The following is a 16,272-nucleotide window of genomic DNA, read 5'->3' on the forward strand; positions in this document are numbered from 1 at the left end:
CAAAACTGTATTTATATATAGCAAAATTCTTTTCTAAACTTCTTTTTCAAACCTCTAATTCATTTCTTTATTTTTATTTTTTCGTAGATGAGGAGGACACGGCAACAAGATTTTCAGGTTATTTATTTATAGGATATTCAATAGTCATATGAAGTGAATATAATTTTGATAGACCGCAAACTCATTTATAATTTATAAATAATTTTAAATATCATAATATTTTTTTATTATATTTAAATATATCAAATCATTAATAAAGTCATAATAAAATTTAAAATAATATTATTTTTCTACATAGTTATATATAAATTGTAAATAAAAAGTAAGTTTCTCATTTTCCACTTTAACTTTACTGGCAGACTGTTTTCTTAAAAAAAATAATCTTCACAGTTTTTAAATGTGTAAATTTAATAAATAAATATAAAATTTACATAAATTTTATTTTTTTTAATTTAGGCTTTACTTTTTTTTCAAAAAGTACGTGAAATTTTTATATCTTAGAACTATAGCATTAATCTTCTTTTTCCTTATAGCATTATTATTAATCATAAAGATAAAATAATGCAACGAAACAGGAAAGGCAAAAATGAGGACCAATAACTAACAAAATAGGGGAAAAATGACGAAAAATATCAGAGGACTGTTCCACCAAATGAATAACCTCTTAAAAAAATCTCTTAATTTAATTATAAGCATAATTATGTATTAATATATGTACTAATTTAATGTGATTGATCAAAATATAAATTTTATTAAAAACAGTAAAAATTTAAATTTTGAATATAAAAAAATCAATATTAATATACAAATTAGTACACGACTTTACTTATATATAACAAAACTCCAAAAAAATTATATTGGGGGCACAAAAGCCCATGGGGCCATTGAAAGCTACACAAATTTAACCCAATTGTTGACCCCTTGGATTGATGTCTTGGTTAACTGGCCCAATCATGGATATATCATCTACTTCAGAAAAACTACGATTCAGTGTCGACAATTAAAAAAAAAAAAAAAAAAAAGATTGATTCTCACAGATAATAATATTTTTAAGAAAAAATAATAATATAACATATTTTCAGATAGAGGGAAAAAAGAATCAAACGTTTCAGTGGAACATTCCCGTATCTACAATTAACTCTGTAAAATCTTATATAAAGCTCAAGAGGAAACACAAAACATGTTCAAGGGAATGAAAAAAATTTCTCACTCGAGTAGGGATCTAAAATATGTGTTCAAAACTTTCCAGGTGTACAACAAAACAATAGACACAACGATTACATATATACAACTTTTTTTAAGGCAACTATATAAAGCAGTAGGGACCCAAAACTTTCAACAGTAAAAGAAATCAAGGCTATAAAACACGTGTAAAGTTTACGTCCTTTTTTTTTTCCCCCTCTCTATGTCTAGTTATGACTATATTTTATTTCTGTGACTAGTTATGACTATATCTCGACGGCAATACGGACAGTCCCCACAGGTTCGAGCCCAGGGATCCAAACATGCAGAGTGGAATTTATGCCCACAGGGCAAGTGTATCAGCTCGTCTCCCTCTGAGAAAGTCTCCAGACATATACTACAATCCTGTGAACCTCTTGACACCTCCCCTTCAACTGTGCTGCTATAAACTTCCACGCGCAAACAGTCCAGAGCCTCTTGAGTAAGACCAGGCGGCTTCTTCTTTGGTTCTTGCAATAATTGCAGCCTTTCAATTCGGGAGCTCAGGTCGGTAATGGTTGAGCTTCCAACTGACTGACCTGTTGAGGTTCGATTCCCCAAGTCACCAACATCGACCAGGCCTCTTATATCATCTTCAAACATCATTTGAATACGGTCAATGTAAGACGGAGGTCTGCTGTTTTCCCTAAATATAAACCCAAACAAATCAGGAAACTACATTAATCCAGCATGTGGTTAATGTCAGATTAAGATATTTCCACTCAAATATACCAAAAAACAGAGCTTAGAACATTTTGTTGATGAATAAGCAGAATAGAACATGGTGCAGCATATGAAAAGTGGCAGAGGCAGCAGCAAATGACATTTTTCCATATTAAAATTCAATAAAGACTTTGGGGGTTCAAGAGACTTAGAAAAATCTTGGACAGAAAGGAAATCAAGAAAAAATTAAATCGAACTACAAACACAATGAATGATTGAAAGAGACATAAATCAAGATCAGTTCAATGAGTTCGTAGAAAAATTGAATGGAGTTTTCGCTATTTGAGTATTAAAGCTTTAGTATTGTATAACTTTGTGTGCTTAATGAACATAAGCAGAGAATCCAGCAATTTTAAATGCATATGATACTAATTTTGAAGAAATATTTGCAGTAATTTACAGCTCCACCTATGCATGTGTTTAGTGTCCCAAACCCAGAGAAATAAGGATTGTACTAGATTGATAGCCAACATGAAACTAGGCATCAATGCTACTTGCTCTGTCCCGAGCATGCCGTCCGAACCTTCATGAATGCTACTGGCTACTTGAACCCAGAACGTCCACGTTTTCACAGTCAGTAGCGTTGATGAATCTCTGTACTGTGGAGATATGCAAGGACAAATGGGTATATAAATACCATGGCTAAATTAAATGTATGTCATAAATTGGTTCTACAAATCAATTGCAACATCAATGGGGAAAATTGGAATCAATTTGTTGGAAATCTTTGATCATATGAGTTATGCTAGCTTTATTTTTGGGGGTCTCTCTAGCACACCTCCAGCGTACGAGAGTTGCATCCCTTATTGTTCCTTTCTATGAAATGAAATTCCATTGGATCTCCAAAGCCACAGAAAATTACAAACACGCACATAGCAGTAAGCACAGACCTGTTTCCAGAAAGAGGCTCCCTTCTCAACCTCTGCAGAAGCCTTTCCCTTGCAAGCAGCACAGCCCCAGGAAGCCTGTCATTCTCAGTTAACCTCGGTCTACTTCTGCTGCTTGAATTTTCTGTGTTAGAATTGTTGCTTGCAACAAACTGACTCGTACTTCTGTCAGATCGAACTGATGCACGCTCCTTAGCAAGGGAACAAAACGCAAAAATGAGGGGATATTTAAACTATGAATCTCCAGACACCACCATATGACTACATACTTTCAAATTAACTTTTTATCGCCGAGATTTCACCGCTAACTTTACAAGATTTGGAATACAGAAAGAAAATGGAGTTGCATCCTCCACTTCACTAAGCCTGATTCAATTATATGGGTTAAATCAACATTCTTAAAAACCAAAACAATAAGAGGCAAGGTCTCATATACATATACACAAACACAAGTATAGGTTTGCATATTATTTATATATATAAATATAAATATACATATATATATATATGCATATATCAGATTCTACCAAAATTGAGATAAATTTCAGCTGTTCAAACCAGCAATCTCCACGGGACCACCAAGCCCGAGCCTAATTTATTAAATTGACATTCGATTTTAAAATCAAGTTCAAAAAGGGAAAGAACAGATAAAGAGAGTGAACTTAGACTACGTATTCTTTCTCTCTCTTGGGATCCTCTATTTTCTGACGAGCCAAAGAGAAATTTACAAAAAGAAAAAAAGTATTAGATATCTACCACGTGATGCGACACATGCGGGGATCGCCGGGGAGGGTTGCAGCCGTCCAAATCACGGCGATGATAGTGGTGGGGCTGATGGCCGTGAAGATCGCTATGATGGCGGCGGATGTAAGGAGAAATTCGATCGAACCCTAGATCCTGGTCGCTCCGGCCCAGGCGAGACCTTCGGGTGTAGAATAGCTCCGATGCGCTCGTCATGCACTAACCCGACTCTCTCACCTCTACGACCCGATTTATCAAGAAGCAAAAGGCAAGTTTAAGAATAAATAGTAATGGAGGAAGATAGGAAAGTCACTGAAAGATTCGGAGAAATGCGGGAGAGAGAAAACAGAGGAGAATTTGCGAGCGAAGTTGAAGTCGAGAGCTTCGAAGAAACGCACCGTAAGGGAAGTTTGAAGATTCGTCAAGAAAACGCAATTTTATGGAGGTTAAGAGAGGAGAAAAAAAATATGGTCGGATAAAATATTGATAATGAGAGGCGATGGATTTTGTAGATTGTAGCGTAACGGAATTTGGAAGTTGTCGTCATTATAACGGTAATGTCATGGTTACTACTCTCATTTATTATTTTATTTATTTTTTAAAATTTTTCTTATTATTATTATTTATTTAATAGTTAAGAAAATTATATATTTTTTAATTTTTGTAATAATTAAAAATGTTGAAAGAATATTTAAAATAAAAAAAATAAAAATTTCAAATATACTATAAAGTAATAAATAATATTTATTTACAAACAATATGTATTAAATATTTACTCTATTTTATCATTTTTTTTATTTGAATTCTAAATTTTGAAATCTTTGCCGTCTCAATAGTAGGTAAGCACGGTATGATTATATGTGTTAAATTAGAAGTATGGATGATATTTTTTATGTTATTATATATAAATATTAGGTGATTTAATTTGTTAAAGTCTATAAATCCGGTTCAGAAGTAAATGAACAAAATTGAAAGATTAATGGAAAAGCCTACTTATTTAAAGTAATTTTATTCATTCATTTTTCAATTTTCAAGAAGGATGTATCAAGTAAAATATGATTAATAAAGAGATTATAAATTGTAGCAGAATAATAGCAAGTTTTACTTATAGTTGGGATCGATGGAAGTGATAGCTCTGTTGAAATGGCTACCTGGATACTTAGGTAGTACTGCCATCGGCAACAGGCAGCGTGCACTTTAAAAAGTGAACGTGTACGTGTTGTCATTATTATGCTTTGACCTTGCCCATGCTCATCACTCAACTTCCACTACCGAGCTTAAATTAATTGTACAAATATCTATACATATTATGACCAGACATTATTGTATAACTTGTGCTCCATTTGGATTGTGCCTTTTGTTTTTGGAGAATTTATACTTGCAACCGGGCTGGGAAACCCGTGTAACTCTCTCTCTCAGATGGCCCTTTCTTTTTCAAACCCTGTAATCATCTCTCTCTCTCCAACAAAATACTATAAAGAGATTTGAATTTTCCTGAAAAGTGAGGATTCAAAAAAAGGGCAGAAGAAAAATCATTAGAAGAAAAATAACAGTTTTGCATGCAGGCTTCTTGAGCATGGTAAGAAAGAAAGGTCATTAATTTCTACTCAATTTTCATTTGGAAAACTAAGATGTGATGATAATGGTAGGTGTTCGGTGTTATTTGAAATCGCAGTGGAATTGAGGCCCTAATTCCCATAAACTGTGAAGGAAAAGCTACAGTTGGGAGCAAAAATAATTAAGGACAGAGGGATAATATATTCAGATAACTTTTCGGAATTAGAGAAGAAGATGTTAAAAGTTTTGCAATGCTACTTATACACAACAACTTGCCCTATTGCAGGATTATTCTTAAGACAAGGGATACTTCTGTGTTGGGGGATTAGAAAAAAAATAGAGAGACGGCACGAAATAAAGAGAAGAAATATGAAAAAGAGAAAATTTTTCATCAAAAGCAATGTCCAGTTACACGATTGGTTTCCCAACCCAATTACAAGAAGAATTTCTCTTGTTTTTGAGTCATTCTACACTCACCGCTCAGTCCTCTCGCTCATCTCTCCCACTTAATGTGTCATGCTACATATCATGTCATGTGTTATTATATATATTTAAAAAAATGAGGAAAGAACAAAACGTAAATAGGAAGTTGCTCTTTACAAAAAAATAAAGTTGTGAACCCTCCCAAACCTTCGACAGGGGCTAAACTCACTATGAGGGAAAATTGTGACAGATGCTAGGTAGAATTGGGTGGTTGTGGTGGTTGTGCTGGCAAGGTGAGCGGTTGTGCACTGACAGAGAGAGAGAGAGGGAGAGTGAGTGATGAGAGAGGAAGCGAAGAAAGGGATAGAGAATCATCCTAGAGAGGGAGAAATGAAGAGGGTGCCGGTGGCTTACCGTGAGAAGGACGACAGACCTGGGGTGGCACAAGCAGCAGTTTCTATGGAGGTAGAGGCAAGGTGGAGGGGCTAGCGACTTCGTTGGCTTCACCAATATGTCACGAGATTGAAATTGAGACGTGCGGGTGCGGTTTTGTTGTTCTATTTTTAGTGAGTAAAATGGGGGAGGGGGGATAACTTCTCATGGTTCCTCGTGGTTGGTGTCACATGTGGTGCATGTGCAATGGTTCGCTTCGCGGTTATGATGACTTGAGGAGTGCAGTGGATCACAGAGGAAGATTTATGCTCTGTTTTGGGTGTAAGAAAACATATGTCATTTTCTTTGGGTGTTAACCGAAAGGCATGTAGCTCACGGTGGTGTTAATTGTAGTGGTTAGTGGTCTATAGGGACGTATCACGGTGACAACATGGTGGTCATTTATTATTTTTGGGGAGTTCTCCAGCGATCAACCTCAACAAAAAGGTCACTTTTCATTGCATTTTTTCCATATGAGTTTCTTGGCAACATCGGCCTCCCGTATTCCTTGTAAATGAAGTTCCCAATTTAAAAATAAAAATTCACAAAAAACTCGATTCAATAAATTGTCTTTGAAAAAAGGAAACTTTTACTCTTAAATTTCAATATTAAGTAAGAATCTTGAGTTTTCTAAGAAAACAATACAAACATTCTTTTTTTTTTTTTTTTGTTACACTCATCTCAATTTTATGACAGCCAAACAACAAACATAGATTTTAACACATAAGAGAATGTGAAAGAATTACTAGTGAAAATGTCAAAATGTGCGTACTACCCAAAGGCAAACGACATCAACACAAAGCAACAACAGCAAGATGAAGAAGTAAATTCAAGAACCAAGAACTTTATATATTTAGAAGAAAATTAACACGAAGATGCAACATGTATTGACGAGAAGGTATGATCCGTAAGACCCACCCAATCTCAAATACTTTAATTTATAAAAGAAAAAAGAAATCTCAGATAGAATAAAAAATAATTTAATTTTTGAAATTAGCTTCATGTTAACGTACAAACAAACGGTTCCTATAACAATTTTTCAGGAAAATAACAAGTTTCAAGCAAATACGTGGGGTTTGGCTTGCGGGCAAAGCGGTTTGAAGAAAAATCAATGGATTTGGCTTGCAGACGATTGGATTTGAAGAAAATCTATGGGTTTAGCTTGTGGATGATGGGTTTGGAAAAGAAGAAGAAAATTTGATGAGAGGAAATAAGAAGATCGTGCATTCAAATTTTATTTTTTTATTATATAAAAATCAGACCACGTGGCATTTCACATCAAGCGGGAAGGAGTAGCATTTCTCTTTGTTTTCACTTAACTTTGGTCGCAGGAACCTGCACCTGCAGGTCCAAAAATTAAGACTGATTTCGACCATTAATTAAAGTTATGATCAATATTAGTTCAACAATATTATTCAATATACATATGTTTCCAGAATTTGGTCAATTCACGTGACATTCTTCATGCTTATTGCTTTCAAGTAATAAGAAGTTCGAGAAAACCTTGACAACTGCTAAGCTCGATATATACGTACAGAAAAATTACTGATTAAAACCATAAATTCAAATATCCAATATCGTACATTCTTAAAGTTATAGAAAATATTACCTTTAAGTTAAGATTTATAACTTAGGGATTAATATAATAAACTCTATTATTAAAAAGTTATTTATTGTTTGAGATCCTTACGTTTAAAACACTTTTAAATATATTAGATTTGTTTATAAATAAATTAAAAAAATATTTTTTGAGATAGAAATGACATAAAATGGCATATATATAATTGATAAAAATCAAATATCATAATAAAATAATAACAAAAATAGTTTAATAAATTTTTTAATAATTATAATAAAAAATAAAATCTCTTCAACGATGCATAAATGATAAGAAAAGAATGAAAAATATTAATGGATAAAATCTTGAATAGATTATACGAGAATAATGAAAAACATATATGGGCAAAATTGTCATTGTGTTAAAATGATGAGGGTGTTTTTGTAATGTACATAGAATGGTAAAATATAGACTAATTTTTCTGAAGTACTTCTGATAAAAAGCATCACTTTGATGCTTTGTTGAAATATAATTTTATGATTTTTCTTACTTTAAAAGTATTTTGATGTAAAACTATCAAACAGATAAATTTTATCATTTAAACACTTTAAACTATTATATTACACTTTTTAAACCTCTCATCACAATCTCAAACATGTCCTAAATCCCTTATTAGGATCGGAGGAGAAGTACATTCTTTCTCAGTACGCACATTAGTCACCATTATTCACAAACCCTTAATTTCCTGCAAATTTTCTACGTACTTAATTATAAACTGTCGTTACAGAGACAAATTAAGCAGCACAGCATATATATCAATGGAATTAGAAATTATTTGTTAGAAACTGATCATGATCGTGTGGAGTGTTAGGATCTGGCCTTTCAACGCCGTCGACGTTCCTCAGCCAATAGGTCTGAAACTGATTGAGAGAAGCTGCCCCCTCCGGAACATCGTCCATCACCGATTCATGGCCTTTCGGAAAGTATATGCCTGTACGTGGATGTGGAACCCAGTACGGTGATTCATCCATCTTCACATCACTCACGACTGCATTTCCTGCAAGTTTTTCTGGACGACCTGCTCCAGCTGCAACCAGCTTGCTCGAGCTCCGGTTTACCCGTTTAGCTTCCCTACACCAAGCACCATGCCTATATGGCCTCAAATCATTAACATATATCGATCAGGGATTTTTTTTTCCTCGCATACACATGCCACAAAATGAGAAAAATTCTCACCTATCAGAGTGATTCAATAACAGGATTAACGAAATCAAAACCCAATAGCTATCAAATCACCATTTATTCTAATATATTCGGATAAGTGATGATTTTATATAATATTAAAGCAGATTTCATGACTTTAAATTTTAAATTTATAATACTCTCTTCTATTCAATTAAATATTTTATATGTATTTACTCAGGGTCACGTATGTCTGTCCTACACATAAAAAAAAATATTATGATATAAATTAAATAATAAAATATATCAATTTCCATTAGCTTAAGCTATTAGAATAAATAGCTTAATAAAATTACCTTAGCATAAACATCTTTGTTTTCGCCATCGATCCCAACAATCTGTAACTGTGATATTTGAGCGGGTGTTTAGAAGGAAGTGAAAGTACACGTGTGATGCAATGCAAGATCTGAATGAGCAAGATTGAAAGGTTTTAAGGCCCTTATATATAAGTGTTTATGAGCGGTGCATGTAGAGCTCATGCATGCCCAGGTGGCCATGTTTTTTAATTGCAGAATAAGTTAGTTCTGCTGTACATATGGGGATTGGATGGCTTATGTATAAAGTCCATATACATAAAGCAAAAGCCAGCTAACATCAAAACCCTTTTTCCTCTAATTCGTGACATCCTATGCCGATCTGTGGTTCTAAAACTCCGCGAGGACATCACTACGTATAACATTGGATAAAGGAAAGCTAATTATAATATTCTCTCCTCCTCTTCTTCTTCTTCTTCTTCTTTTTTTTTTCCCTAAATTTTTATCTCTACAGTCATATATATATTTATTCTACTTATGTGCTTGGAGAATATATTGTTGTTCGTGGCTGGAGATATATTGTAATTGATGATGATAGATTGACTTGTATGCGTGGCAGATTTTGTTTGGTTGAAGCATTAATCAATAATCACCATAGACCCGCAAGGATAATAAGTGCAGTGTAGTTGCACGTGACGTGGGTTCGGCTGGGGCCCGTGAGCTAGTTAAGGAATAAGAGATACTGTTCCCTCCCACCTAGGCTACTAGAGGAGTATTATGATTTAGAGCTTTAAGGAATAAGGCCCACGTTCGGCCTAATCGACACTCATAATGGATGCTTCCATAGATATGAATTGTTCCTACTAATATTTCATCAATGTATAAAGTCTCCTTGTCTTGTACTAGAGAATTGTATCCAAATTCGCCTTCATTTGCTTGGGATCGATTAATGAGAAGGCTTCCCCCCTTCCTCGCAGTCTTACCCTGTAGTACGATCACAAATTCATTGATTGCATATAGGGTTGTTGTACGTATATGACTTAAAAAGCAATATAATTTTGAAAAAAAATTAAGTAATTAGTTGAAGTTTTATTTATGCGTAAAAAGATGAAATCTCATACGATTCAGACAGAATTTTTAAACCGTAAATTAAAACTAAAAACTGATTAGGGGAGGATAGAACCTAGAGACTAGAGTAGAGGTAAATTGAGATGATGCCAAAGGCGTGCCATTCTTACATCTGGAATTGTTAATGGGGTCTTGTTACACACTTCTTCGAATCTGAGTGGAGGGCGACAGGCGACAGCATAATCTGTCAATCTGTCTCACGTCAAGGGCTCAAAGCCAAGAAAAACTCCCGCCAACTACGCCTCACCGCGAACGACGCGTCACGGCCATCCCCCCCCCCCAAATGCTTCAATTCAGAGCTCCTACGGGCGAGCACAGGCATAACATTAACCTACCTAACACTGCAGCTTGAACAACAAAAAAACAATATAAAAACAAAAAATTTGGACACATAGCGCACGCACCTGCAGAGAGTGGAATTAAGAAAAGTCTCTTCGTCAAACTCAGAAAAAAAAAAAAAAAAAAAAAGACAGAGAGAGAGGGGTGGATAGCGAGAGAGAGAGAGAGAACCTCCTCTTGCAGCTTCCGGTGAAGACCGAATTGAAACAAGGAGATGAAAGGTAAGGCGAAGAGATCCAAAACAAATCTAGGGTTGCCAATCGTCATCCTCATATGCTTCCTTTTCTTCGTCGCCGGTTTCTTCGTTTCCTCGCTTTTCTCTCAGGTCCTTCTCTTCTCTCTAACATATGTGCGTGGTAGTGTATAAATTTGTGCAGCTGTTTCTGGTGCTGATAATGGGTTTGATCGCGTTGATAGGATGTGCCTAGGGTTAGACCGAGGTTGAGGACGCTTGAATTGGTCGAGGAGATTGAGCAGGAGGGGCAGCTGGGTTCGATGCCACACGGCGACACCGGAGGAGCTTCTATTGAATCAATTCCTTTTCAGGTAGGTAGACTCGTCTGATCAATTAAACTTTCATGCTTGCGATTAATGTTAGATTAATTATAAATTGTTTATTATTTTATTTGTATCTAGGATGGATTCCGATTACGATAGTGGAATGATGGAAGTTGTTGGATGAATGGTTCATTCTGTTGCGAGACGTTCGCGATTAAGTTTAATTTGGGTGATTGTTTACTTTGATATGAATTATTCTGTTATTTTTACCTATATAAAAAAAAAACAAAAACAAAAACAAAAATTATCCTGTTATTTTATTTTTGTTCTATGGAAGCATTCAATTACAGTTTTTTCTTCAGTCATCGATGGACACCTTATCTCTGTCCAGTAGCCTGTAGCCTTTTCTGATACGAGGCTACTGAACTGAACCGAGCAAGTGCTTGGTGGGACTTGCCATATTCCAGAAAGTGATTACAAAGTTACCATCCTGTAAAAGATGTTTGGAAATTAAGAAGAAAAATAACTTAGTCAATGCTTAATTATGATCTATTGTTGAGAATGAGATATGGAGTTCCAGCCACCTGGCTCAGGTAGTAGAGGGACGAATTAAATTGGAATAATTTGCAAACTTCGTTATAAGTAGCATAGAGATGGATCAATTATGGGTCTAAGGCCTTGGATCAAATTATAAAGAAGCGTGGTAGGGTAGCACTTGGACTTGATTTCCAATTAAAATTGGAAGTTTACATAGATCAACCAGAAATTTCAGGGAACAAAAGGTTAAACAGAACACTACTCAAAATGGGAATGTGAATGGGATCATGCTGAGGATGAACACATTATATGGGAAGTTATTCGCTTGAAAGGCTTCTAGGCCAAGTTTGGATTGAGAGTTGAACTCAACTCAACTTATCTCATCTCATATAATCATTACAACTTTCTCAAATTTCCACGCAAAATATAATAAACAATTCAACATTTTAAAATCCCAAAACAATAATAATATTAAAGAATAATATTTTAATAATATTTTATTCAACTTTCAACTTTCATCTTTGAGTTATCTTAACTCACTATTCAAACCTCACCTAAGAGTCTTGATCTTATAATTAGTTAGCATTGGAAGAGGAGAAATTGTTACGCAACATTATTCAAGAGATCACTTCAATTATTTTGCACCATGCTTCTTCTTTCCCCCAATTTTATTGTTGGCCTTTCTATTATTGGATGCAGGTTTTAAGTTGGAAACCACGAGCTCTGTATTTCCCAAATTTTGCAACAGCCGAACAGTGTGAAACCATAATTAAGATTGCAAAGACAAACCTTAAGCCATCACTTTTGGCTTTGCGAAAGGGGGAAACTGCTGAGAGTACCAAGGGAACAAGGACAAGGTACCTTAATACATAGCAGACCCTACTTTATGAACCATATGTTGGAACATGTCAGATGAATGGGTATCCTAGATCTTTGTTTCTCTAAAAATGATTAATTCTTATATGGATAGTAGGTTTTAAATAACAGTCCCTAGTAAACTAGTACCTTTTGTGTCATATTACTGGCCTGGATCCACCTTTTAGTTCTCACTACCCTGTCTTGTTTATACCTATACATTCTTCTGCACAAAATCTCAAGTGCATTTGCATCATATGTTTACTAGAACTAGGTATCATATTAATTATATCTGCATCGATTAATTTCCTGAAATTTACCATGTATTTGCATCAAAGATTTCTGTATGATTCGACAGCCTCACTTTTTATTTTTGTAAATTTCACCCACCTGGCAACAGCTCAGGAACGTTTGTTAGTGCATCCGAAGATGAAACTGGAGTCATGGATCTTATTGAGCAAAAAATTGCTCGTGCTACAATGATTCCAAGAACCCACGGTGAGGTATGTTTTATTGTCAAATTACCATTTTTTTAGTGACAGTTTTTTTCTTCTGGTTATGAAAGTGTTGAGGTGGTCATTCAGAGGCTTAAAGATTTTGTTGTATATACAGCCTTACATGTCTGGATGCTACTTCCAGTTTTACGGATTTTTTTTTTCTTTTAATTTTTATATGACAAAAAAAGTTAAGCTACAACTATCTCCCTGGAATTTTGCATGTGGCGTTACTTGAAAACGTGTTAGCTTTCCACTCTTTTCTTCACTCTTCTATGTCAACGAGGGAAAAGATTGTAAAAGATTTGGCAGGACTAAAATTGTGTATACTCATAGCCAATTAACTTTAGACCTAAAAGGAATTGAGATGCTTTTATAGTTTTTATTTGATATTATATTTCTGCCTTTGCAATCTATAGAATCAACTCTGGCCTATTTCAGCTCTCAAAATTTTTTTAATACTCTGTCTTAGCATTGAAAATTTAAAAGAGTTAAATATTTTATTACTGTTCAATTGAAAATATTTTCTTTTAGTAAGGGTGCACCTCAAAATTTCAGGCATTCAACGTTCTGAGGTATGAACTTGGGCAGAAGTATGATTCTCACTATGATGCATTCAACCCAGCCGAATACGGCCCACAACAGAGTCAAAGGGTAAATGTCTCCATCATGGCTTTATTGCTTATATGGTCGCTGATTTCTGGCATTATTATTATTATTATTTTTTTGTCTGATTGGAATAAGAAATGGCAAGCTTTAATTTATTTTATCCTTTCATTGATTTCGTAGGGACCTTGACCACATACTACAAATTGATTTTTCAATGGTTTGCCCCTACATAAAAAGTATGGCACCAGAAAACCAAACTGAATGACAAAGAACATTTTTTTAACTCCATTGGATCAGTCACCTATCCAATTGCAGATTTTGCAGATTCCTCTTAAACAATTTGTTGTAGGATTCGACGGTTTATGGTTGTACCCAAATGGAATGTCATAATCTATGAAACTTAGATGCTAAGATGTTTGAACTTGTCAAAAAACAGATGCTAAGATGTTTGATAATTTTGATTGATAGAACCAGCTGTTGTTCTTGTGCTTTCTCTCATCTTATCTTACCACTTTTGGAGAAATGCTTAATGCATTGCGTTTAAGACCATATTTTCTTTTCAATCTATCAATGCAACCTTGGAAATCAATTTTAGGAATGTGCAAAAGATAAATCAGTGATAGCTGACATCATTTTTAACTCTGTCTCTACTAGCTGAATCTCATGGTAGATCTGTCCGATGAGAATTTATTTTTTAGCTGATGTCCCAAAAGTTTGCTCTGATTTTGGGAGAAAAAAAATAAAAAATCATGGTATCTGGTAGTTTATGACCCTTTTTTTTTTTAATTGAAATAGATTTCATAGTCATCCTTCTTTTTTTTAGTATTTTGGTGGTGAAAGCATTTCTCTCATCTTTGCTTTGGACTTTGTTTCCTTGCTTGATGTTCAAGTGCATTCTTTATACTATAGCGTTGTACATTTTTACAGATTATATGCTAGGATTTGTATTTTCACTTATATATCAATCCTTCCTTGGTATGGTTTTTACATACAGTAGCTAGAATGATACATGAAACTGATCAAATGGTAGCATTTGTCAAAGTGCATATTGTTTTAGTTTCGTTATTTTACCTTTGTCATGTGTTAAAATACTCTTCTGCCTGGAACTGTCTGTGGTCATGATTTAAGTTGAACTCAATTTCACAGGTTGCTTCTTTCTTGTTGTATTTATCCAATGTAGAAGAAGGTGGAGAAACCATGTTTCCTTTTGAGGTATATAAGAAAATTTATGTTTTATCTTATATTTTCTCAGGTCATTGATCCCTTCTAATATGGTCATCCTGCTCCTTTGATTGCAGAATGGCTCAAATATAGGTACAGGCTATGATTATAAAAAATGCTTAGGTTTAAAAGTGAAGCCACGCCAAGGGGATGGCCTTCTATTTTATTCGGTGTTTCCAAATGGAACAATTGATCGGGTAACTATCTTTGCTTCAAATTGTACTTGATGCATGTGTGTTTGTCTTTCCTGTTTCTATCAAAAAATGATCAGGAGTAAGCTCTCTTTTGGATCTCCAGAAATTGTTTCCAGCATATTGTAAGAAGTTCTCTCCCTCTTAAATTCCACCTTCTTTAAGTGGCAATCACTAGCTCTCCGAATTTTTATATTGAGTCATACTCTATATTGCACCCCCTTCTCACTGCCATCCCACTGTGATGATGTGGCACAGTTCTCAACCTTGGATCAGATCTTTTTTGTTTTGTTTTTATGTTTATTTCTAATGGACACTGCCGCATGAGCATTTTGGGATAGATTAAAAAAAACTAGAGGGATAGGAATGGGGGTGTAGTCTATGGCATTTTCCTTTTATTTTTCTGCTGGAACTCACCGGCCTGTGCAGGCTTACTAGTTTACCATCTTAGGTCTATGCAGTTGATTCTTTTGTTTAGCTTCAGAGGTGAAAATCCCTGACTACCTCCCCCCCACCCACTTGAAGCTTGATTGTATTATAGAACGCAAAGAACCTTATCTGTTTGTTTCAGTTGGCTCAACGGTACTTGACATTTGAGTTTCGAGCTTTGCTCCTTACTGTTTTCTAAGCTCACTTGTAATTCTGGCTGTAGCACGTGGTTATGTTACCACATGAGCCAAGTCCCAGGAACTAATTTCTTTCTCCCCATCTAATTAAAACGATCAAACAAAGCTTTGAGTCGTATCTTCACTTTTGCGGATTCTTCTCTCTCTCACCTTCATTCTTTAAACTTTTTGTCTGCAGACATCTCTTCATGGAAGCTGTCCGGTGATCAAAGGTGAGAAATGGGTGGCTACAAAGTGGTTGAGAGATCAAGAACAAGACGACTAAAGTATTATTTTGTGCAGCTTTCATTTTTGTTTCCAAAAATTTAAATATAATGGTACGGGTTTTTAAAAAGGCCAGGAGTTTGAAATTGTTAAATCAGCATACGGTCTTATCTGCTAGCTCTTTACATATACACCTTTTGCGTACTTATTTTCTCTTAGAAAGCAACAGTGCCAGGCATGGCTGATTGATGGAACAATTTCGATGAATACACCTATTTTCTTGCCATCCTAATATAGTTTTTGTGATACAATATTTTAGATTCACTCATACTAATATAGTAATGATACCCACGCAATAAATACGTTTCACAATTATGTTTTAAGATGATTTTTATAAATTTATGTTATTTTTATAAATTATTTTATAAAGATATCTCTCCATTTAAAACATAATTGTGTGAAGTGTTGTGAAAAAATAGTGTGTAAATAATTTTCCATGAGCAAGATAATCAATTCAAGAGTTTTGTTACTT

General features: G+C 34.6%; 3 protein-coding genes across 5 annotated transcripts; 1 reads left to right on the top strand and 2 right to left on the bottom strand.

The window, feature by feature from the left end:
* Positions 1–1,183: 1,183 nt before the first annotated feature.
* LOC122311049 (probable E3 ubiquitin-protein ligase RHY1A) lies at positions 1,184–4,062 on the bottom strand. The gene is made up of 3 exons (XM_043125400.1): positions 3,588–4,062; positions 2,835–3,022; positions 1,184–1,867 (listed from the first exon to the last, which is right to left on the bottom strand). Exons 1-3 carry the CDS (start codon positions 3,786–3,788, stop codon positions 1,420–1,422), a joined length of 837 nt encoding a protein of 278 aa, XP_042981334.1. The 5' UTR covers positions 3,789–4,062; the 3' UTR covers positions 1,184–1,419.
* Positions 4,063–8,283: 4,221 nt separating this feature from the next.
* Positions 8,284–9,481, bottom strand: LOC122309795. Of its 2 annotated transcripts, none has more exons than XM_043123450.1 (2): positions 9,081–9,481; positions 8,284–8,673 (listed from the first exon to the last, which is right to left on the bottom strand). In XM_043123450.1, the coding sequence occupies exons 1-2, from the start codon at positions 9,107–9,109 to the stop codon at positions 8,367–8,369; spliced, it is 336 nt and encodes a 111-aa protein (XP_042979384.1). In that variant the 5' UTR covers positions 9,110–9,481; the 3' UTR covers positions 8,284–8,366. The 2 variants fall into 2 exon arrangements, with proteins under 2 accessions (XP_042979384.1, XP_042979383.1); XM_043123449.1 differs by having other exon boundaries at positions 8,284–8,691; positions 9,081–9,235.
* An 820-nt stretch (positions 9,482–10,301) lies between these two features.
* On the top strand, positions 10,302–16,032 carry LOC122309793 (probable prolyl 4-hydroxylase 9). Of its 2 annotated transcripts, none has more exons than XR_006242528.1 (8): positions 10,302–10,830; positions 10,923–11,051; positions 12,240–12,397; positions 12,796–12,898; positions 13,448–13,543; positions 14,645–14,710; positions 14,797–15,035; positions 15,715–16,032. XR_006242528.1 is itself a non-coding variant. In XM_043123447.1 (8 exons), the coding sequence occupies exons 1-8, from the start codon at positions 10,720–10,722 to the stop codon at positions 15,799–15,801; spliced, it is 870 nt and encodes a 289-aa protein (XP_042979381.1). In that variant the 5' UTR covers positions 10,305–10,719; the 3' UTR covers positions 15,802–16,032. The 2 variants fall into 2 exon arrangements, 1 of the variants encoding a protein (XP_042979381.1); XM_043123447.1 differs by having other exon boundaries at positions 10,305–10,830; positions 14,797–14,916.
* The last annotated feature ends 240 nt before the right edge of the window (positions 16,033–16,272 follow it).

Source organism: Carya illinoinensis, chromosome 5 (genome assembly GCF_018687715.1).
Source record: "Carya illinoinensis cultivar Pawnee chromosome 5, C.illinoinensisPawnee_v1, whole genome shotgun sequence".
In the NCBI taxonomy this organism is placed as follows: domain Eukaryota; kingdom Viridiplantae; phylum Streptophyta; class Magnoliopsida; order Fagales; family Juglandaceae; genus Carya; species Carya illinoinensis.